Below are 21,950 nucleotides of genomic sequence, written 5' to 3'. Positions count from 1 at the left end.
AAGATTTTGAGAATTTTTGCAGCTTCTGTCTGTTTTGACATGGCAGATGATTTCTTCTTGTTTCTGCTTTTGTGTGACTGAGACATCTTTAAGTTGTTCTAGCAGCTTTTATTGAATCTAAAACCACTAATGATCGGTTGTTTGCATTTATCTTTAAAGTATCGTATCCCTCATTCTTGTATTTTTTTTTCCCCTCCTCTACAGGAACGATCGATGCGGACGTCAGCCGGTGATTTGACGAGTCGCACATAGGAGCGCCCAGAGTCTCTCGTCTCCCCTCTCCCCGTCCCTCCCCCTTTGCCCCTCCCTCCCCACATTTCCTTGTCAATTGTCTCCCCAGTTCCCCCCTTTTCCTCCGCCTCCTCCAGGAGTCACCATGCTCATTAAAGAGTACCGCATCCCCATGCCCATGAGTGTGGAGGAGTACCGCATCGCCCAGCTCTATATGATCCAGGTGAGGTAACAACCCATCACGTCCCACCTACGCCTCACCTACTCACGTGGACAAATCGAGAAACCAGAAGAAAAAGATAAACTTAAAAAAAATAAAATAATTAAAAAGTGTCGTTACAGCACACATGTATGAAACGATCAGTCACAAGTTGTGTGACGCAGGTGGAGCAAAAGAACAAAGAGCTTTTATGCTGATAGATTATCCATTTTAAACTCTTAAGCTGGTTTTGTTTCATCTGGCAGTTTCTGCAGGAGGGCGGTGCTTGCTGAAAACCTGCTGTCAGAAACTGCTGCGATTGTGATAGACACAGGTGCTTTTCTGTCAGACGGTCTTTTTTAAAATTTTTTAAGAGCTTTCAGATTTAAAGGTGCGAGTCGAAGGTGCCGATTTACACAGCTTTTGTCATGCTGCGGGGCAACATATTCTCATGTGGCATATGCAAATGGAGAAGGATTTATTTAATCAGATGACGTGTGAAGCGTTGGGCAGAATTATGCCGAGCTAAGATGGCTCACTGACTGTGGTTGGGGTTATTTTTTTTTATGTACTTGCTGTTGGTTAGATACGTTGTGCACATTTATGCCCCCTTTAAAGTGCAGATTACAGGCCTGCCTGACAGTTCAATGAGTTCAGCCAGAAAGAGAACCACAAGATATGTAGAGAGAAAAAAAAACAAGTGCAATGGAGTAAAGTCAGCCGTGCAAATTTACGAGGTGTTCACATTTGCTTCCTCCTACAGTCAACTCAAAGTAATATTTAGAGTCATGTTTACTTAAGGCTTCTTTAACTGTTGTTTGAGATGGAAAATGATTCAACTGAGAGAAACATTTGCCCTTTCAAAATAAAATATGTTTCAGGAAAGCACAAACTAGTCATATGTTTATGCATTTATTTTGTTTGTTTTAAGGATGAGGAATATCAACTCCATGAAACGTAAAGCTACGTTTATTTTTGACTTGTTTTGTTCCCAGATGCAGGCAAGATGAGGTGCAAAGCAACATGAAAAACATATCAGCAGATTTGTTTGTCTATGAAAAAGCAATTCACGTGTCCACCGTCAGGCATGTTAACTAGTCATGTGGCGTTACTGACCCACAGTTACCTTTTCACTGACCTCAACATCTCTGCACAGCCTCGCCGCTGTAAGGCTTCCGTCGCCACGGCAACCATGCCATCAGCAGCATGCCAGTGGTCAGGTTTTGTTCACAAGAGAGTGAGTGAAAAGAGGAAATGGAGGATAAAAAGATAGGCTGCGAGAAAAGGATGGGAAGAAATAGACGAGGGGGTGGAACGAAAAAAAAAAAGTGTTCCTGCCTGCGCTTCATTGCTTTATGTTACCAGGGAAACAGCCACATGTAGGCCTGCCTGACGCCACCGAGCCATCGTCGCCACTGTACAGTAGACCTCACAGATAAAGCCAGGGCTTTAAGGACGTCTTAACCATGCCTGCACCTCACCAGGCACCACTTCCTCTGTTCTTGTGCCATCAACAAAATGATCCTTTCTTTATAAGCATGTAGGGATTTGCAGTAATTAAAATTTTTTTAAAAAAAGAGCAGAAAGCAAAAATTAAATATCCAAAGTTTCCACTGTGTTTTATCTCTTTGCACAGAACCTTTCACACGTTGACGTCACAACCTCTGTGTGTCGGTGGAGTTATGCAAAAAGCAACATGCCTAACAGGAGACGTGCCTCGTGAAGTTTATGGTACAAGGAAATAAAAACCAGGATGTGACTCCCATCCTGTTGGAGCAGTGGGATCTATCATCTAAACATATAGAGAAGGTCATGACGATGGCTTGTATGTATTTTATAACCATCTGAAAGCTGTTTAAAGAATTAGCAGCTGGACTTAAACTTAAAACACCACAAGCTCTTATTTTGTGTTGTGAGCATTTTTGTATTTATTTTATTTTATAGCTCAATCTTAGAAGTCTTCAGTACTCTACCCTAACTTTTATTTTGCTCAGAGATACAGTTTACTTCTTAATACACTTGAACTAATTGCTCTGTATGAATTAGTTATTATATAATTATCAAAGACTAACTTTAAGCCTGTAATTTTACCCCATTAGTAAAGGGACAAGGGTTAGATAATCTTTTTTTCCAGGTGAACTGAAGTAAATCAGTGAACTGCATGTGACACACTGCAATCACATGTCAGGAATTCTATTAAAAGTGTAATTCAGTATTGGGATAGTGTTGTAGTTTTTCAGTTTTAGTGTTTTTCTTCTGCCAAACAATTCTTGACATGTTTACCTAAGGTACGTTCTACTCATGTTTGTGTGCATATACTGTAGTACTCTGTAGCCACAAAATTTACCTTAGATCCAGCCTGTTTGCATGTTAAAAGCCTGTCTCCTGTGCTGGCTGTGTGCTCGGCCAGTTTGACAGCGCTGTGGCGTCTGTGCTGTGTCTTTGGAGCCGTTTCTGAGTTGTTGAGAGCAGGGCGGGTGGCTAATGAATGACCTGTCAGAGGTAATGAGGTCCAGAACGCTGGATGCTTCATGACTTCCTCCTCGCAACTCCACTGATTCACTGGCTTACTGAAGAAATCTGCCTCTGTATTTTTCACGGCGATGGGCTGAATTCTGTGTGTTACAAGCATAAATAATAATCCTGGGCAACTCCTGATACGGGAATGGGAGAAAACAATACAGGAGAAACCTTTGGCATGTATGATCCACATGTCGTCAGCACCTGGACTGTGTCACTGATTTGTACAATAAACCTTCCTCTTGCCACACCCCATGTTCCTGTCTTTATGACTCTGACTCTCCTAGTTGTATTTCCATGGAATTGCATCTCCAGACCCCACCCAGCATCTCCTTTTTTGTGCACCTGGAATGTAAATATGGGAAAGGTGTGGTTCCATAAGATCACTTTTGAGTTTCCTCATTGTTTGCAATTCAGAGCTGGCAAAGCTTTCAGGAAGCTAATAATTTTGGTGTGTGTGTGTTGTCCTGATGTCAGCCTCGTCACTTTCATATCCGACTCTGTGATGAAGCAATACACCACTGCACCATACCCATTCATTGGTTTCTTCTTACATATTTGTTTCGGGTCAAATTAAAATTTGAATACACAGTATTACATGTGATACCCGTGCAGCACAACTACTAATGTGCAGCCATAAAACATTACTCAAACTGACTTCAGTTTTATTTGTTTATTTATTTTTACAGAAAAAGAGCAGAGAAGAGAGCTGCGGTGAAGGTAGCGGTGTGGAGATCATGGAGAATAAGCCTTACACAGATGGACCAGGTGGGGCGGGTCAGTACACCCACAAGGTCTACCACATTGGCATGCATATTCCCAGCTGGTTCCGCTCCATCCTGCCCAAAGCAGCACTGAGGGTTGAGGAGGAGTCCTGGAATGCCTACCCTTATACCCGAACCAGGTATTTGCTCCTGCATGAAAACTACACCTCAGAAGTTACCTCCAAAAGCTGCACAAAATGACAGTTTGGTAAATTAGCTCTGTGCATGACTTGTTGTTTGCGAGTGAATAATAAAAATTTGAAACTACCTGCCATCTTGCGTAGCAGATGATCATTTGCCGCCATTTTGTATCACACATAGATGTCGTAAAAGATTGTTTTTAATACAAAATCTGAGGTCCAGCTGTCTCAGTAAAAGCCAAAAGCGAATAAAGGCCTCAGAGTAAGTTATCAGAATATTACCCAACAGGACGTGAGGTCAGCCCAGACTGCTGGGTGTTGATGACCCCTCATTCCCAGGATGTCTGTCTGTTTGGGGGGGAGTTACTGATAAACCCAGACACGTGAAGTTGCTGAAACAAAATGTCTTCTGGACTGTATTGTCAGGAACCAACAGAGTCCAAGTGCCTGTTGACACCGTGACACTTTTACTGCAGAAGCAACAGGTTTGCTCTGCTCTCATATCTCCTGTCTTCAACACCAAGAAGGTGTCGCCCACCTGTCTTGAGCCGTTCAGTTGGAGAGTTACTCTGCAAATGAAGATTTCATTCATGTTTTATTTGTTAGAACATGTGTTCTGTTTTGTTCCTGCAGATACACCTGTCCCTTCGTTGAGAAGTTCTCCATTGACATTGAGACCTACTACAAACCCGACACAGGCAATCAAGCAGACGTCTTTAACTTATCCGCAGCAGACAAAAGACAAAGGACAATTGGTGAGACCCTTTGGTATCTGTCCCGAGCCGTTATGTTTTGTTAAAATATTATTCATGTCATGGAAATCAACAAGTACACTGTAGTTAGCGAATGATTATGTTTGCGCTTTAGTTTTTTAAGATGTCAATTTAATTTTAATAGTTTTTGTTTTGTGGTATTCTGACATCTGCCTTATTGTTATTTAAGCATAACCCAGTGGTGTCCAATCCTGGTCCTGAGAGGCCACTCTCATGTATGTTTTAGTTGTTTCCCTGCTCTTCAGCAGGTCTTCCAGTTCTGCAGAATCCTGTTAATCACTTGGCCACCAAAATCAGGTGTGCCAAAGCAGAGAAACATCTAAAACATGCAGGATAGTGGCCCTGCCGGACCAGGATTGGACACTACTGGCACAAACAGTGGAGGAGGCCCACTTGTGGCAGTTTAGTGATACAGCATCTTTTTTTTGTCTGCATTTGAAGCCCTGTTTTTTTTATTGAATTTTGCTCTTCCAATAAAGTAATTTAATTAGTCCTTCTTGTGTGTCTGGAAGTTTGACAGAAAGTCAATGATCAAAGGAATGGAAAGTTCTTAAACACAAGCCTGTCCAAGTTCTGCTCCAACCGTCTAAGCAAGGATTTTAAAAAAACAGTCTTGGAGCATTTTACAATCATTCTCAAACACCTAATTCCACCTGTCTGAAACTCGACTGTCTTTGACAGACCCAATCGACATAGTGGCAGATCCCATCCCTCCACATGAGTACATGGCAGAGGAAGACCCAAGGCTTTACAAGTCAGTCAAGACCCAGAGGGGTCCCCTGCAAGACGACTGGATAGAGGAGTACAACAACAACCCAGGAAAGACTCCAATCATGTGTGCCTACAAACTTTGCAAAGTGGAGTTTCGTTACTGGGGCATGCAGTCCAAGATTGAACGCTTCATTCATGATGTCGGTGGGTAGAGTGTCTTAATCCCATCGCAGATTTACAGTCTTTTGCGCAGTGTGGTGATTCATCAGCCTCTCGTGTGTTTGTCCTCTCCGTGTCCACCTCCAGGACTCCGAAAGGTAATGGTGCGTGCCCACCGGCAGGCCTGGTGTTGGCAGGACGAGTGGTACGGTCTGACCATTGAGGACATCAGGCAGCTGGAGCTGGAAACCCAGCTGGCCTTGGCCAGGAAGATGGCCCAGTTTTGCCAGGCAGAGGAGGCCAACGAAGCCAACGGTGGCGCTCCATCTCCAGACAAAGACCAGGAGGTTAAAGAGGCAATCATCTCGATTGAAGCCGAGGAAGTGGTTGCTAGATCCGGAGTAGAAACTCTTCAACCACGAGGTGTACTCACCAAGCAGTGGTCCACCTCATCTCGATCCTCCCGCTCATCTAAGAGAGGAGGTGAAGATCATCTTCAGCCGTGTCACTCTCTGTGTATACATTTGTTGTGTGACTGCATGGTTATCACGTTTTTCCTTTTTCAGCATTCTTCTCCTGGAAATTTGCGCCTGTGCTTTATTTTCTTCTCACATGATTCCATCTACAGCTTCTAGGGCTACTCTGATGACCATTTTTGGGCAAAGCACTGCATTTCTTAAAGCATGTCTGTTATGTAATTTCAGCTTTATGTCTACATGTAAAATGATCGCTCAGAGAAAAGTTAGAAGCAGTAGAATGCCGCTCTCGTCTTTTCTGTCACACACTGCTCAGGCTCTGCCTGGATAACAAGTTACAACAACTACACTGTGGAAGTGCAAAAGTCTAATTTATGGGTCTTGCTGCTTGCTTCTTGACTGACTGATCAAGTTGAAGCACAGAGCTGTGTACCTGCAGCGGGAGGGAGCAGGATTGCACCAGTGAGGAAATTCTCCAGAAAGTCGCTTCATTTGCCTGCATGTTCTGTTTGTGAACTGAACGGCAAAAAAATACCTCTGAGGGCTTTAATTTTAGCAACCAAATCACTAAAGTGGAAACAGTGGCGTAAACTGAAGTCTGAGAGTCACGCTGCGAAGGATGTCAGAGCATCAGAATGTCAGAGATGCGTTATATTTAAATAAATAAAAGATCAAAACTGAGCACCCACAAAACAAATTAATATCCAAATAATGGAACGTTTGCATCCAGTTCTTATAAATTGCACCTCTGAATCTTATTTGTTCAGTCTTGCTTTCTGTCGAAGGGGAGTGGTGTGTTGTTCTTTTATTTTTTGTAAATAACCAAAGCTGTATTTGAATTCATTTAGTCACATTTTTTGCTGTTCAGAAAAGGTATTAATTGCAGTTTTCCCAATCACCCCTCAAAGGTTCATTGATTGTGTGAAAGTCGAACACATCAGGAAAAGCTTTTTGGTTTGAAGGTTTTGCCTTTCTTGTTTGTCGTTAATTGGGCTGTTTTTATTTCACTGTCCAACTTCAGCAGTCCTGGAATATTTTTAACATCGATTCACACTTATGTCCGATCCTTTCTTGAGGTAGAACTCTGTGGTTGTCACACGAACCCCAACCCTTATTCAGCATGCCTTGTTTCACCCTGTTACTCCCCCCGTGGTTCTCTGTGAGCTATTTTTAGCAGCAGTGCTGACATCACACATCCGAGGAGGCTGACGCTCCTCGAGTGACCCTCCCCTCCGCCGCTGCCGTTTCCTTGTGTTCCCTGACAGCTACAGCTGTGCCCACCCCCACTTTTCCTCTCACCAGCCTGCCCCACTCTCCTCTGCTGCACTAATGATACACGAGGTTTCAGCTGAAGACATGTGATAGACATGAGCGGCTTTTAGCGTTTCCGTTCTCCTCTGCTGGCATTTAGGACAGGGGGGGTTGGTGCATTTTCAGCTTGTTTGTGTTACATTGGGCCTCACTTTTCACACACACACCACCCCAGACCACCAAGCTGTTCATCTGTGATGAAGTAAAGCACCACAGAGACTGTTGCATGTTTATATAACACTGGGTTTGTGCGTGAGATGGGGGTGCAGGATCGTGGAATGTTTCTTTGTTGAAGCGTTATTTTGGGTAAAATAATAAAATTAAAAAATAGAGAGGCTTAAATGAATGTTCACAAATAACAGCGAGCGTGTGTTTTACAGTGAGCCCGTCACGTCACAGCATCTCAGAGTGGAGGATGCAGAGCATAGCGCGGGACTCCGACGACAGCTCCGACGAGGAGTTCTTTGACGCTCATGGTAAGCTCAGCTCACGGTTGGAGTCGAAGGCGCATTTAGCTGGAAATGTTTTTCACATTAGGTTCTCTAACCATCTGCCTGCCCTCCCTTTTCAATTGCTCTGCGTACATCTCTCTAACCACAGATCAGTTCTTAGGCTTCCCAGATACCCAGCATGCTTTGGGGCTGCAGTTGAAATAGGTGCAACAATATGTTCCCTCCTGCGAGATGAGCTGGCCGAGGACACAGGCCAGGTGTTTCATCCTGATGTCAAGTTCAGAAGTCGCAATCTCCCTTTGCCCACAAGTCCTTAACTCCACAAAACACTCAGCTCTCACAATGTGAACACACACACACACAGAGTTCTTAATCATCAAATGTCCAGGAAATAAACTGCCCTCTTCCAACCAGTGTGTGTGTGGTGATGCTGTGACAAACCGTTAAATCATGATGATGAAACGTGAATAAAGCTGAACATGTTGCATCATTTATTATATTGACACTGACTTTGCTACAGTCATTAATCTCCTCTTATTCCAACTTTAATAAGTTTCTGCTTGTGAGTCACTGGAATGGATTTACTACAATGAATTGTCCTGACATTCGCTAATTTAATATGTGCTACAGTATTCATGTTTATGATTAATTATTTTGTTTCAAATGTCTGAAGTGAAAGCACCTCACATCTGATCAGAAAACTGATTACCTTCTCAGGCATGAAGTGGTAACACAATCCTCTGTATCAGTGACAGATTCTACAGTTATTATCTCTGATCTGCTCCAGTCATGAATTAAGCAGTTCTATGTGGTCAATAAATGATTGTAGTGCATCAAAATGAATACACACATTAAGATGAAGCCAGTTTAAGGCAGAAAACATGCAGATAGGTGTTTTAGTGAAGGGCATGATTAAACCAAATCATCAGATCTTATTTTCTGTAACAGAAACAAGCTCATATTTCTACCTTTTAATGTTTTTTGTTGTCCTACTACAGTAATAATTTATTATAAAAACATGACTATGCATTTAGTTTAATGAGCATGATCTTCAGATTTGTACAAATTAATATAATAAAGCAGCAGTTGACAAATACATTAAAAGATGCCACCTTCTGTGACTTCAATTTCTGTTGTATATTTATTAAAAAATTGAATTTATCTTCACATCCTATTGGTGTTGGTTTTTACGCCCTGTGATGCGTAATGATGATTTTTCACACTTAAAGCTTAATCTTTAGCGTAAAGAAAGCACAAACATAAAACGTGTCAAAAAGCACTTGACAAGCAATAAGTTGCTTCATGTCAAAGTCATTTATAGGGTACATTATCTCAGAAGAAATTTCTTTAGTTAGCTACAAAATGACCTTTCTATTAATTCTAACACTGGGATAGTGCCTTGTGAAAATGCCAAGTATTGTTTGTTTATAGGAATTTATTATGAAATAAAAAATAATTCAATTTGATTTCCAACATTTGTGTACTTTTTTAAACCATGCAAATAATGAATGTGGAAAAAAAAATCCCTTCATGAAAGTTTGACTGACTCAGACTGAAGTAGGAGTTATCTGGGAGAAAACATTCAAATAAGGATATGTATTTGTTTTTAAAAATAGTTTTGAATCTACAGAGTAATATATTAGAAGAAGATCCATTCATAAATAATGCAGTGAATTGATTTTGTTTTTAAATGCATACCTTTTATAATAAGATGATTGTATATCCTCTCCAGCACAGAGAGTCTATCTAATGGTTTATGCTTGGGATTTTACAACACAAAGGTTCTGTGTTACCCTTGAAAATACTTATCTCAGTACACATTTTATGGGCAGCAAATAAGTGGTGCTTCACAAAAGTGAAGGGTTACGGTTGTTTTACTGTATCCTGACTTAAAAGTCAACTGTGCAATATAGGGTGGTTATATTGTTGCTCTAATAGCAATTTTGAAAATGCTTCACTATTAGACTAATCTTTATTTTATTTTATTTTTTCTGCAGAGGATCTCTCAGATGGTGAGGAGGTCTTCCCAAAAGAAATTGCCAAATGGAACTCAAACGACCTCATGGACAAGATTGAAGCTGCAGACACAGAGGAAACTCCTGGTATGATGAAGACTGCTGGCCGGCTCTTCGCTGCTGATAGTTACACTCCTGGAGCCTAATGTTCGTTCTCTGTGTGTGTGTGTGTGTTTTCAGATGAACCCTTTAAGGAAATGTCTGTGGATTATGAAAGAGCAGCAAGTGAAGACAGACTAGATGAGGTATGTGTGTCAAGTATTGAGTATGTTTGTTTAAAAAAAAAAAAACAGTCCTCACCAGCTTCTGCTAATGCATATCCATGTCTGAGATTTAAAAATAAAATAAAAAGTAACTATGCCAAAATTCCCAGAAACCCAAAGATTTTGCTAGTCTATATGATCTTTTAGTCAAACTAAAAATACAGTGATTCTTAGACTTGGAGGATAAAAGAAAGGCTGACTGTCCCTGAGCCTTTCTGTCCTCTTGTGTTCAGATACGTGACTCTCTTAGTGGCCAAGCTGATAGCTCTCCCATTCCCACCATCATGGTAACAAGGCACCAGTCAGTAAGTAAACCATTTAGCCCCAGTCCACCGTGGGCTAGAGCAGGCCCACAGGTAGATCCGATCCGTGTGGACAGTACTGACTGACCCTTTTCCCCTTTCTGTTGCCATTGCCCAAACCCCAATCCATGTCTGCTCCTCTACCTCACCACCCTGTGTTCAACTCGCTTGTACTGGCAGTTGTGGCATTGAGTGTACATATGGTGGTTCTATGACAATGTGAAGTTTTGGATCAGACACAGAAGACAAAACTACACATTACTCTGTGCGATTTCATGTGACATCCCCCCAGAAGCATGGTTCTCTGCCCCTCTATGGTTGTGAAAAGAAGTCTGCTGTGTGGTCCATGTTTGAAAAATGTTACAAGCTATAACTGAAAGTGATTTTTTTATTACCAAGTATTTTTTTTTTTCTTTTTAAAGTTACTAAGTAAATATGCTGGCTATGATATTAAGCCAAACCAAAACGTTCTCCAGGGGTCTGTTTCTCAAAGTTCCCATTCGTCACCGTTTCTCTAATCTGCTGTTCTCTCAGGAGAGCTTGTCTCAGCAAAGTCTGCAGCCTTCCAAGATTCATGTGCTGATCCTGGTCCTGCACGGAGGGAACATCCTGGATACAGGCGGCGGGGACCAGAACAGCAAGCAGGCCGACGTCAACACCATTAGTACAGCTTTTGACACAGTCATGCGTGTTCACTACCCCACTGCGCTGGGACGCATCGCCATCCGCTTGGTGCCCTGCCCTGCCATCTGTGCCGAGGCCTTCTCTCTGGTGTCTAAGTAAGAGAAAACACTTTTTTTTTTCCCCTGCCATGTGTGTTATGACTGAAGGTTCATTTTTGTTGGCTCCGGCGGCTGTTTTCTTAAAGAGGGAAAACCGTCCTAAACTGTCATCTCCTCTTCCTGTGTTTATTTACTCGAGCTTCTTTTTAATTCTCTCAATGTTTGTTTTCTTTTGAAGCCTGAGCCCTTATAGCTACGATGAAGGCTGTCTGTCCAGCAGTCAGGACCACATCCCGCTTGCAGCTCTGCCTCTTCTGGCCACCTCGTCGCCGCAGTACCAGGACGCCGTGGCCACTGTTATTGTTCGAGCCAACCAGGTGTACGCCGACTTCATAAAGTCTCTGGACGGGGCCGCCTTCTCTGGCCAGGTCAGTTTTCACTCTTTAAGGACAGTTTAACTCTCAAGAATCTGGGTTCTCATACGCCACTGTCTTTGATTTTGTGTGTATATTAATTGCAATCCGTGGCTTTTCCAGGTATGCCTGATTGGGGACTGCGTTGGAGGAATTTTAGGGTTTGATGCCCTGTGCAACAGCTGTCCCACAGTAAACGAAAGCCAAAACAGCAGCCGAAGGGGCAGCGTCATCAGTGTGCAGGTAAGAAGCAGAACATTTGTCATTTCACTCTCCTTAAAAGCACCTGGAATATGTTTTTTTTTGTTAACATTTCTTAAAAGTCTGTCAGCTTTTGTAACACATTTTTCTTATTTGCCCCCGACAGGACCAGGACCTCCTCTCTCCTGGCATCATCATAAACTGCGGACACGGATCGGCATCTCCAACGCTGGAAGGCAGCCGCCACCTCAGTCGCAGTAACATTGATATTCCTCGCACCAGTGCAGGTGATGAGACCAAGAGACAGCTGCCGCGCAAGAGAAGCGACTCCTCCACCTACGAGCTGGACACAATTAAACAACACCAGGCTTTTTTGTCCAGGTCTGTATGCGGGATGATAAAAGTCCTTCCATCACTTTGATGTTTTCTTTCATGTCAGGCTTTAAGTTTTAGGTGCTAGTCATTTTGGGTCTTTTTTTTCCAGTTTGCATTCTAGCGTCTTGCGGAATGACGCGACCTCGCGCAGATCGAGCAGCAGCACCATGTTGGATGGATCCTCCCTGGGGAAGTTTGACTTTGAGGTGTCAGATTTTTTCCTCTTTGGTTCTCCGCTGGGCTTGGTGCTGGCCCTGAGGAAGACCGTCATCCCAATGTTGGATGGTGAGGTTCTTTACGCAGAGAAACGAAATGTTTTTTTTATGTTATATAATATCAGTGGCTGCCTATGCTGAGAAAATGTGTGACATGTAATGGTGAAATAATGCAAAAGGTAAAAATATAAGCCAAATTCTCATAAAAATATTGCTTAGAATACTATCTGGTGCTTGTACACTTTGTGTGATTTTTTTTTTTTTAAAGAAAGGGTACAAAGAAGCTGCTATTGCTAAGCCTCTTCATCATTCAGGTTCTTCCTTCCTCATGTTCTCGGTTTGATTTCTCCCCCTAGTGGCCCAGCTGAGGCCTGCGTGTCAGCAGGTCTATAACTTGTTCCACCCAGCTGATCCCTCGGCCTCCCGTCTGGAGCCTCTTCTGGAGCGGAAATTTCACCTTCTCCCTCCCTTCAGCGTACCCCGTTATCAACGCTTTCCCCTGGGGGATGGAAACTCTGCCCTGCTGGGTGAGTTCTTGGCAGCAGCGGCGTAAGAAACTATCCAGTGATGCAGTTTAGAGTTTCTTCTTTGGAGTCAGCGCCGACACAAACAAAACCCCCCTGTTATAAAATCGCTTTAACTTATTTTTTTAAGTTCAAAACCAGCAAACACTTCAGATACTGACTGTAACCTACTGTCCTGTTTGTCATCGAAACATACCATACATATACAGCACATGTCTTAGTAACACACTGAGTTCATTCACAGAGTAAACACTGTCTCAAAGAAAAATGATACATTTTTCTACTGTTTGTGCTTCAGTGTCTTCTGTGAAGCAATTTATTCATCTGAATGTGGTCATAGTCTTTTTGGTTTCTGTTTGGACTTTTTTGTTTTAATGGAGTAACCCTTAGGGCCTCAGTCAACCTGATTTATGCAAACATTGTGCTACCATTGGTGAAGATAAAGAAGCTAGCTACTGAGATTAGATGTTTTCCATATTGAAGTAAACGTCTGCCTAGTTTAAAGTTTGATCCGAGCGAGAAAAGTTTTTATTATTTCAGAGGCCGGCGCCAAGAAGCGGTAAACTTAATTCAGTGAGCAGTCAGTGATTGTCCTCAGGTCATACATGTGAAACGAATAACATTTTCAGCAGTGGTAAAGCTTTACTAACAAAGAGAAGGTAATTTTAAAGCATGAAACATTACATAGCTAGCCTTTTGCAACCTCAGAAGTGGGTGATGGGACTGCTTATGCCAAGGAACAGTTGTTATCCAATAGTGGGGTCCGTTAAGGGCTTGACTCTTTCTTGTTTCATGTTCAGTTGTTCTTGCTTCATATGTTTTTGTGTCTTCCTTGTCTTCTTTCTTTTCCTTCCTCTCTCGGCCTCCTGTCCCTATATCTGCGCACCTGGCCCTTCTAAAACCACCCCCCTGACCTCTGCCCTCCCTGCCCCTCCACCTCCCTCTGTAGTGGAGACAGTCCAGAGCAACGCTCAGCTGCTTCTTGATAGCGGACCCCCCCTGTCCTTCCGCTGTCAGGAGACCATCAGTGAGACCTGCATTCCTGTTCCTGTGCTAAACTGGCAGGAGAGCTCCCTCAAAGCCACACCCGCTGCTATGGAGTGTGTGTAGCCTCTCCCGTTCACCTCCATCATTCCTGACCCTCATTCATCCCCAGTCCTCTTTTCTTTGCTCATCCTTCTCTTCCTTGTACGTCCAATATGCTCAGATTTTTTTTCATTGTCTGTTTTTTTGTTTTGTTTTTGAGTATTACCATTGCTGTTGTTTGAAGAGTCAGGAAGGGAAATCATGTTTCTCCTGACAAAAGCCTGTTTGATTGCTGCGTATCTAAACAGCACAAAAAGTAAGGAAATTCATGCTTGGTTGAATTCTTTTTGTTGTAACAATGTTTCTTGGCAATAAATCTTATACTGTCGAAAAGCCTTTTTATTTTCCCTTTAATGGTGCCATAAATAAAGGAAACTACATCTGTGGGTTGACCAGCAGAGTGGAGTATGTGGGTTGCTGCCATGAAAAACTTGCCAAATCTTCTGTTCCAAACAGGTTATTCTTGTTTGGTGTTATTTATTGGATTATATGATTGAAGACATGTTGGCAGGACTGCAGGCAGGCCATTCCCTTCTGTCCAATCTCAAGTTCTGGAGGTAGTCTCTGATGATCAGGGACCAATCAGGCACCTGACTGTCAGCACCTGGTGTACCAGACTCTCACAACAAGAGGCAAAAACAGAATAAGCTGTTTGGAAGAGAAGACAGCAAGTTTTTCACGGGTGCACCCCACATACTTAACTCTGCTGCTCAACCCACAAACAAATGTGACACAATTTAAGGGGAAATAAAAAGGCTTTCCAACAGTATGAGATTTATTGTCAAGAAGCTTTGTTACAACAAATAAATAATCAACCAAACACAGATTTTCTTACTTTTTGTGCTGTTTACATTTCCAGGTAGCATCCTGTCTCTCTGCTGAACTATAAGAGTCATTGAATTGCTTGAATTCTGGCTCTTTTAAAAGTTTCTATTTTGATTTAAAATAGAAATCACAAATAACTGAAACGAACTGGAATAGGAAAACTAATGCAATGGGAATACGAAACAGAAAAATCTGAGAAGCTGTTGTGACTCTCGATGTTGTTTTGGCATTATGTGTTTGCGTCATGTTCAGTGTTTGGAGGATGCAAGCGTTTGTGTTCGTGTTGTGCTGTTTGAGCCAGGATTCATCTGCATCGGCTGATTTCAGATTATCGATGTTACCAGAGGGCATTTTTTGCTGTCATCCGACGTTTAGAGAGTAGTTTCGATGTGCACATTTTGCTGCTTGTGGTGTTGCATTCTCGCAGTGACCATGAAGCTTTGTGTGTGTATCCTGATTATACCGTAGCTTATGTTCTCTTAATGGTCAGAGGTCATTTGATTTTATACACTCATCAGTACTGTTTATTAGGTCAAAAGAGTTTTGTATAAAACATTAGATAGAAGTCTCTCACATAGTAAAAACTCAAATAAGACTGAAGACCAACATTTACAATTTTAGATGTATGTTTTTTGTATTCATATGTTAATCAGTTAAAGAAGCCTGACTGTGGCCAGGATGTAGCCTCCCTGTGGTTTCACATGTCCTCTGGAACCATGATGCCTGCTGTCACCCACCCCATCGCCCTTCCTCCCACCCATCACTGTGTCTTACCTTACCTGTGTCTCTGTCTAATGGGATCTCCTTGTTTGGGCTCAATAGCGGATGTTGTTCAGTCTCATGGTGGTGTCTTCATGGACAGTTCGTACCCCTCATCCCCTATAACGGGCCCCTTCTCCCGGGGCCAGCGGAGAGCCAGTGAGGTCAGCATTGCCAGCCAGGTCTCAGGAATGGCAGACAGTTTCACTGCCACCAACATAGCCAACAGTAAGTGTTCTTGCTACCAACCAGTCTCTCTCTCTTCCTTCCACTCACACAACCTCTGCTCTCAGTAATTTCCCACTCTCTCTCTTGCTCTCAGTCCAACTTTTCTCTACTTCTCAGCCTCGTTTCTTTTCCCCCGCTTTGCTACACCATCTGTTTCTCTCCCTCTCTTTCTCTCGACCTCCCTTTCTCTGACTCTACACACACCCTGCACTCCACCTGGAGCATCTAGTCAGGCAGGTACACACGAATACTCTTCCTGTTTCTTGCGTTGTAAGGATGCAGGGTGTTCAGCCCATTTTTGGTGTAATTTGTGAGCCGATTGAAATCAGAGTCCGACAGAGGAGCAAGCTTAGAGCCACTTTCCACTGTCTGTGTTACTCTTATCCACTGTCTAAGCGTAAATGCAATGACCGAGTGCTGCATTTATCTAATGTTTCAATGCATGTTGACAGCTGCTGTCCTCCCCAAGCCATTCCTGCATTGTCCACCACCTACTGCAGTGTTTGCTGAGGTGATCAGCACTGTTTTCTCTTTGTTTGATTGTCCACCAAAGTCCCCCCCTCCCCCTTCACTTTTTGTTTTTGTTACCAGATTGTTTATTTGTAACTTACACTACTACTGATTTGAGCACTGATATTAAGAAAGTCACTTAAGGTGTAATTTTGCTTCAACACCAGAAGATCTTCAGCAGCATCCACTTGTTTTGTTACCTTCATTACTAACAATGATTTTTCACCTTTAGACGTTCACGTTCTTTACAAAGGAGCCTGTTGCCTCTGGATGCTTCTCAGCATCACTTTGCAAAGTGTTTTAAACTGCAAAAATATGTTTCATATGAAATCTGCATACATTTTATTTTGTGGTTTTTCTCTTTTTTCCTCCCCTTATAGCCGAATCAGAGCAGGTTAACCAAACCAGAATGTCCAGTCTTTTGTCCCAGCTTGCTCTATCGTCACAAAACAAATTCTTCTTGAAAAATCCCTCTAAGGCCCGTAAGAAAGCAGAGGCGGGCCAGGCTGCGGGCCAGGCTGCGGGCCAGGCTGCGGGCCAGGCTGCGGGCCAGGCTGCGGGCCAGGCTACGGGACCTCCCGATGCAGACCTAGTAATCGAGCTGGACTCTAGCGAAAGTCTAAGTCCCACCTTTCAGTACGATAACCTCTTCTCAGCGGGGCTGGACTGTGCTATAAGTGATCTGGTCTCACTGGACTCCCAAGCTGAAGTTGATCAAGGTATTTTTCTCAGGGAGTGGGAAAATCACAGCAAGGCTTCAGGTGTTTTCTGTGTGCTGTTCTACACTGTTCAAAGCCCAATGCTGCACTTCCAGGAAGCCTCTTTTTTTATTTTATTATTTTTCCTCCTTGAATTCTTTCTCAAAACTAATTCACAAGGATTCAAGTACAATCACTTTCACTGAGCGGGAATAAGGTCTGGCACTCTGGTTTTAAGCTGTTTTCTTTTTTATCTCCTCACTAACGTCAATAACCACTTGTAGCTGCTCATAAACTCACATGTTAGTTCTAACTAACTCTTCTTGTTTGATTCAGTGCATGTTTTTTTTTCCGATAACAAAGATCATGAACACTTTCCTTTCCCACCTGCAGCTGAAGGACTGCTGGAAGTGGTGATGATTTGGATGGAAGCTTGAATTCAACATTGTTTTGTCTTAAGCTTCAAGGGCGTTTCACCTTTGTGTGGCATCATGCACTGATTCCCATGGTTTCATTTGATATCTCTGCATCCTATTTAATCCATTCCCCTTTGCAGTTGCAGCACGTTGGTGGGGCACAAAGCGGCTGGACTTTGCCCTGTACTGCCCCGATGCTCTGACCGCTTTCCCCACTGTTGCTTTGCCGCACCTCTTTCACGCATCGTACTGGGAGTCCACCGATGTCGTGTCTTTTCTACTGAGGCAGGTGAGTGAACCTGACAAAACTTCCCCCTGTTGATATGCAGCCTGCCGGCTTTGAGGGGTTTTCTTTTTTTTTTTTTTTTTTGAAAATACTGAGGATGACTCACCGAAATCTCACCTTTTAGGTCATGAGGCATGAAAACTCGAGCATTCTGGAGCTCGACGGGAAAGAAGTGTCTGAGTTTACCCCCTCTAAACCTCGAGAGAAGTGGCTCCGTAAGAGGACTCACGTCAAGATCAGGGTGGGTATAAGACCAGAAGAAGCGGCCAGTTCCACGTTGCTCATTCTGACGCTGTAGAATAATTTCCATCGATTTGTTGCCTTTGACTTTGGTTTTATAATCAAATTTTATAAAGAGAAGGCAAACCACCCTCAGCATGTGTATGTCCTAAATTCGTTTGACAGAATGTGACTGCCAACCACCGCGTGAACGATGCCGTGTTCACCGAAGGCGACCCACAGCTCATAACGGGTCGCTTCATGTACGGTCCTCTGGACATGGTGACTTTAGCCGGGGAGAAGGTAGACACCCAGCCTGACGTCAGAAATCTGCGTGTATTCTCTGTGCTCATCGATTTATTAAAAGTGCGCGCGTGCTTCCGTAACTGTGCACAGGTTGACCTCCACATCATGACGCAGCCTCCATCAGGAGAATGGGTGTACTTCAGCACAGAGGTGACCAACAGCAGCGGTCGGGTGTCTTTTAACATCTCGGAGGACAAGCGCCTGGGCATCGGAGTCTATCCCATCAAAATGGTCGTCAGGTGAAACAGGCTTCATATGCAGAACCCTGGCTGTGTTTCTTTGTCTTCCTGTTGTGTATTTTTCCTGGTTTTTGTTCGTGTCTCAAGGTATATTTTGTGGGTCCGTTTTCTCATGCCTCGGTTTTCATTCTCTAGAGGTGACCACACGTTTGCAGACAGCTACCTGACTGTTGTTCCACGTGGCACAGAGTTTGTCGTCTTCAGCATCGATGGTTCGTTTGCTGCCAGCGTGTCCATCATGGGCAGTGATCCCAAAGTGCGAGCAGGAGCTGTGGATGTCGTCAGGTATCCAGCTGCTCCTGTCTTATTTATTTCTGAGTTCCAAGGTTTCCGCTCAGACTGAAGTTCAGTGGTGTGTTATTTATGTCTTTGTGTGGTCACAGACACTGGCAGGATTTAGGCTATTTGATCATTTATGTGACCGGACGTCCAGACATGCAGAAGCAGCGGGTGGTGGCCTGGTTGTCTCAGCACAACTTCCCTCATGGCATTGTCTCCTTCTGCGACGGCCTGGTCCACGACCCGCTCAGACACAAGGCCAACTTCCTCAAGACCCTGACAGAGGTCAGACTATACTGTGCAAATGTTTTAAACCACCTATATTTTGTTTCATAGGAGCTTTATTCTAATCTTTTAAAGTAGTCTTGATCAGTAGTTCTTCAGATTTTTCATAAATTCAGCTGAAGAAATGGGAGCAATTTGAGTTTGTCACAGTATTTATGTGCAGTATTCTTCTATTAAATACTATATATTTTAGAGGACAAGAAGTGCTGACATTATTACGTTAAAAATATGTTTCTCTAATTTCCTTTTTGATTTGTCTTTTTTTCAGGCGAACATGAAGATTTTTGCTGGATATGGATCAACCAAAGATATCTCTGTCTACACCGCGATTGGCCTTCCTCCTTCTCAAATCTTCATCGTCGGCAGACCCTCCAAGAAGATGCAGAGCCAGTGCCAGGTACAATTTAGTCAGAGGCTGTTTATTGTTTCAAGAACATGCTGGAAGCCGAATGAAATGTGTTTATTTGTAACACCAATCTGTTGTCTCACCCTGCCGCTCCTGCAGCCTCTTAATGATTGTTTGATACATCTTATTATACTCTGATCCTCCCAACAGTTCATCATAGAGGGATATGCAGCCCATCTGTCCCAGCTGGAGTACAACCACCGTTCTCGGCCAGCCAAGTCCAGCAGCGCACGCATGGTCCTCCGTAAAGGAAGCTTTGGCTTAGGAGCGAACAGCGACTTCCTGAGAAAAAGGAACCACCTGTTGCGCACCATCTCCTCGCAGCCAGCCCCCAGCTCCCCGACAGGCAACATCCACAACAAGCCCGAGCGCACGCAGAGCCAATCGGACAGCGAGCGGCTGGAGCGGGAGCGTCTGGAGCGCGTTCACAGCCACGGCCAGGGAGCGGCGCAGCGCAGCATGAGCATCACCGCGAGCTGCTGGGGCCGCAGCAGCAGCACCAAGCTGGAACCTGGTGTTTTTAGCCCAAAGTGAGGTTTGAAAGACAATCGGAGAATGTCTGCTGGAGGGACGTAACGGATGCGGCGCTGAGACGGAAACACGTGACTTAAAGACAAGCGCAAAGAGTGAAAAAACTGCAGGTTTGCACCAACAACGTTAATACCACAAGGAAATCTGGTGCTACAAACCACTTCTTCTAAAACTAACACCAGTCTCATACAACAAATATTTAAGGACAGGCTGTGGATTTATGTTGAAACAGACATTTCAGAAACTGTCTTTCTGGTCAGAATCATGTAAACAACTAGAAAAAAATAACATATTGTAGAAATCCAGACTGGTTTTTTTTCTGTTTAGTGAATATTTCACAGTCCTGATTATAAGGTCAGCTCTCCTCCAACAGGCTTTTAGACCGGAGACAGTTCCACATTATTCACTTCCATGCTGTCATCCGCAGTTAACACACAAAGGTGTTAAATACTCCAAATACACAGTGCAAGCACAACAACTGCAACAGAGAAAAACTTTATTAGAGTCAAGTGACTGAGCGCTTTCTTACCTTCCTTCCTTCCTTTTGTTTGTTTTTTTTAACCAAAAGGGTGATAGTTATTTATCAACCGTTCAGGAAAAAAAAATCTGATTTGTAACACAAACAATTCTCTAAACTTTACCAACAGGAACGACAAGCTATTAAGTTTAAAGACGAGATTTCCTGGACTTGTTTTCAGCTCTGAGACACAAAGGCTCTGCCATATATATCACATGAAGCAAAGTCTGAACTTACCCTTTAACTATTATTGCAGCTGAAACTCTTTTTTTTTTTTTTTTTAAATAGCATTTTACCACCAAATGTATGACTCCACTATAAGGTAAACTCCTACTATTGTACAGTTAAGGTGCCAAAGTAAACAGTATAGATGGAGCAGAGAGGAAACTACTGAGGTCTGGTGTAAAAACGGAGCAGATTGTGTAAGTATGTAGTTAAATGCCTGAATAAGGCTTGTACATAATTATTATATGACAGTGCAGATCTGGTATCTGGGCCACTGAAGACCATTTTAAAGGGTCTTCTTTACTCTGGGGGTGAACACCAACTCATTCAGGATATATTTTATTGACTAACGATGATACTTATTGCTATTTAAGATTATAGCTATTTTGGAACCTATTGATTTTTTGTGAACAAAAAGTGTTTAAGATTACTTTTGTTATGTCATGTGTTTTTTTCTCTTCAGACTTGAGTTGCAGCAGCCAAAATGCAGACGTTTTTGCCTGGCACAGTATTGTATTTTTTATTCTTTTCTTTCCGATCACCAGAGTTGTATCCGAAACCTGTGTCATATATTGTACGTTTGATATTAGCCATTTTGGGTAAATTTGATATTTTGGCTTCTTTCTGGTTACTACTGAGCTGTAAATGAGGCATTGAATGTGCTCTTAAATATCCCTCCATAGTTTACGGTCTCTTTCTTTATGTTGCGCCTTTAGAGGAAGACCATGTGCAAATTGTAAATTCTGTACGATAACGTTGTTGGAATGAGGGAAAACGGAGCGGAGACTCACGTTGTCATGTTAGCCATTTGTTTCTAAAACTGGTCAAATTTGGGAGTTTCTTTTCTTTTTTTTAATATTCAAATAATGGTTATTTATCCCTCCAATAGGCACGCTAAAAGCCGACTGCAGTGGACCAACATTGGCGCAAATGTAAAGGGGAAATGTGCAATATTACTCAGCAGCACCGCCAGATCAAACGGCCCGTTTAAGAAAACGCCGCCGTGCACTGACAATCAGTCGAACTGGCACATCTACAGACGTCAAATCGCAGAAGGTTTTACTGTCGGGCTGTTGGTGCAGCCCAAAGGCACAGGTGCACATTTCCAAAAAAAAAAACCCAACAAAAAGTGGAGATTTCTCACAATAAAGTGGCACTGACCTGATAACGGCGGGCTCATTTCTGTGGAGACATTTTGTTTCTTCTTGTTCTTTTTATTCCAGCGTTAGAGTACGTGTGTGCAGGGAAAACATACTGCGGGACACCGGAACGCCTCTGCAGTAAAACCCAGCTCTATGAAGGGAAACTTACATCCCTATGAAGCTCTTTATCAGGGTTCCAAACAGGTGGGAGATTTCTGGTAAAATTA

The 21,950-nt window shown here is 43.0% G+C and overlaps 1 protein-coding gene across 3 annotated transcripts in view; it reads left to right on the top strand.

Annotated features, from left to right (window-relative positions):
* LOC108234533 (membrane-associated phosphatidylinositol transfer protein 2) overlaps positions 1–21,770 on the top strand; it is a 39,940-nt gene extending 18,170 nt beyond the window's left edge. Inside the window, exons 2-27 of one of the 3 annotated variants that reach the window (XM_017413755.3) lie at positions 205–454; positions 3,640–3,854; positions 4,488–4,609; positions 5,309–5,542; positions 5,645–5,980; positions 7,665–7,760; positions 9,734–9,838; positions 9,932–9,996; positions 10,248–10,319; positions 10,851–11,095; positions 11,277–11,466; positions 11,575–11,694; positions 11,819–12,033; positions 12,137–12,312; positions 12,599–12,769; positions 13,716–13,868; positions 15,500–15,664; positions 16,555–16,893; positions 17,429–17,577; positions 17,699–17,815; positions 17,980–18,096; positions 18,190–18,338; positions 18,474–18,623; positions 18,722–18,902; positions 19,171–19,299; positions 19,459–21,770. In XM_017413755.3, coding sequence (XP_017269244.1) covers positions 377–454; positions 3,640–3,854; positions 4,488–4,609; positions 5,309–5,542; positions 5,645–5,980; positions 7,665–7,760; positions 9,734–9,838; positions 9,932–9,996; positions 10,248–10,319; positions 10,851–11,095; positions 11,277–11,466; positions 11,575–11,694; positions 11,819–12,033; positions 12,137–12,312; positions 12,599–12,769; positions 13,716–13,868; positions 15,500–15,664; positions 16,555–16,893; positions 17,429–17,577; positions 17,699–17,815; positions 17,980–18,096; positions 18,190–18,338; positions 18,474–18,623; positions 18,722–18,902; positions 19,171–19,299; positions 19,459–19,842 — 4,473 coding nt within the window. In that variant the 5' untranslated portion in view covers positions 205–376 and the 3' untranslated portion in view covers positions 19,843–21,770. The remainder of the gene's footprint in view (positions 1–204; positions 455–3,639; positions 3,855–4,487; positions 4,610–5,308; positions 5,543–5,644; positions 5,981–7,664; positions 7,761–9,733; positions 9,839–9,931; positions 9,997–10,247; positions 10,320–10,850; positions 11,096–11,276; positions 11,467–11,574; positions 11,695–11,818; positions 12,034–12,136; positions 12,313–12,598; positions 12,770–13,715; positions 13,869–15,499; positions 15,665–16,554; positions 16,894–17,428; positions 17,578–17,698; positions 17,816–17,979; positions 18,097–18,189; positions 18,339–18,473; positions 18,624–18,721; positions 18,903–19,170; positions 19,300–19,458) is intronic. The other 2 variants (XM_037974678.1, XM_037974679.1) reach the window with 2 other exon arrangements.
* The last annotated feature ends 180 nt before the right edge of the window (positions 21,771–21,950 follow it).

Source organism: Kryptolebias marmoratus, linkage group LG1 (assembly GCF_001649575.2).
Source record: "Kryptolebias marmoratus isolate JLee-2015 linkage group LG1, ASM164957v2, whole genome shotgun sequence".
Taxonomy (NCBI): domain Eukaryota; kingdom Metazoa; phylum Chordata; class Actinopteri; order Cyprinodontiformes; family Rivulidae; genus Kryptolebias; species Kryptolebias marmoratus.
Note: the sequence above shows the minus strand (reverse complement) of the source record. Positions and strands in the feature narration are given on the sequence as shown.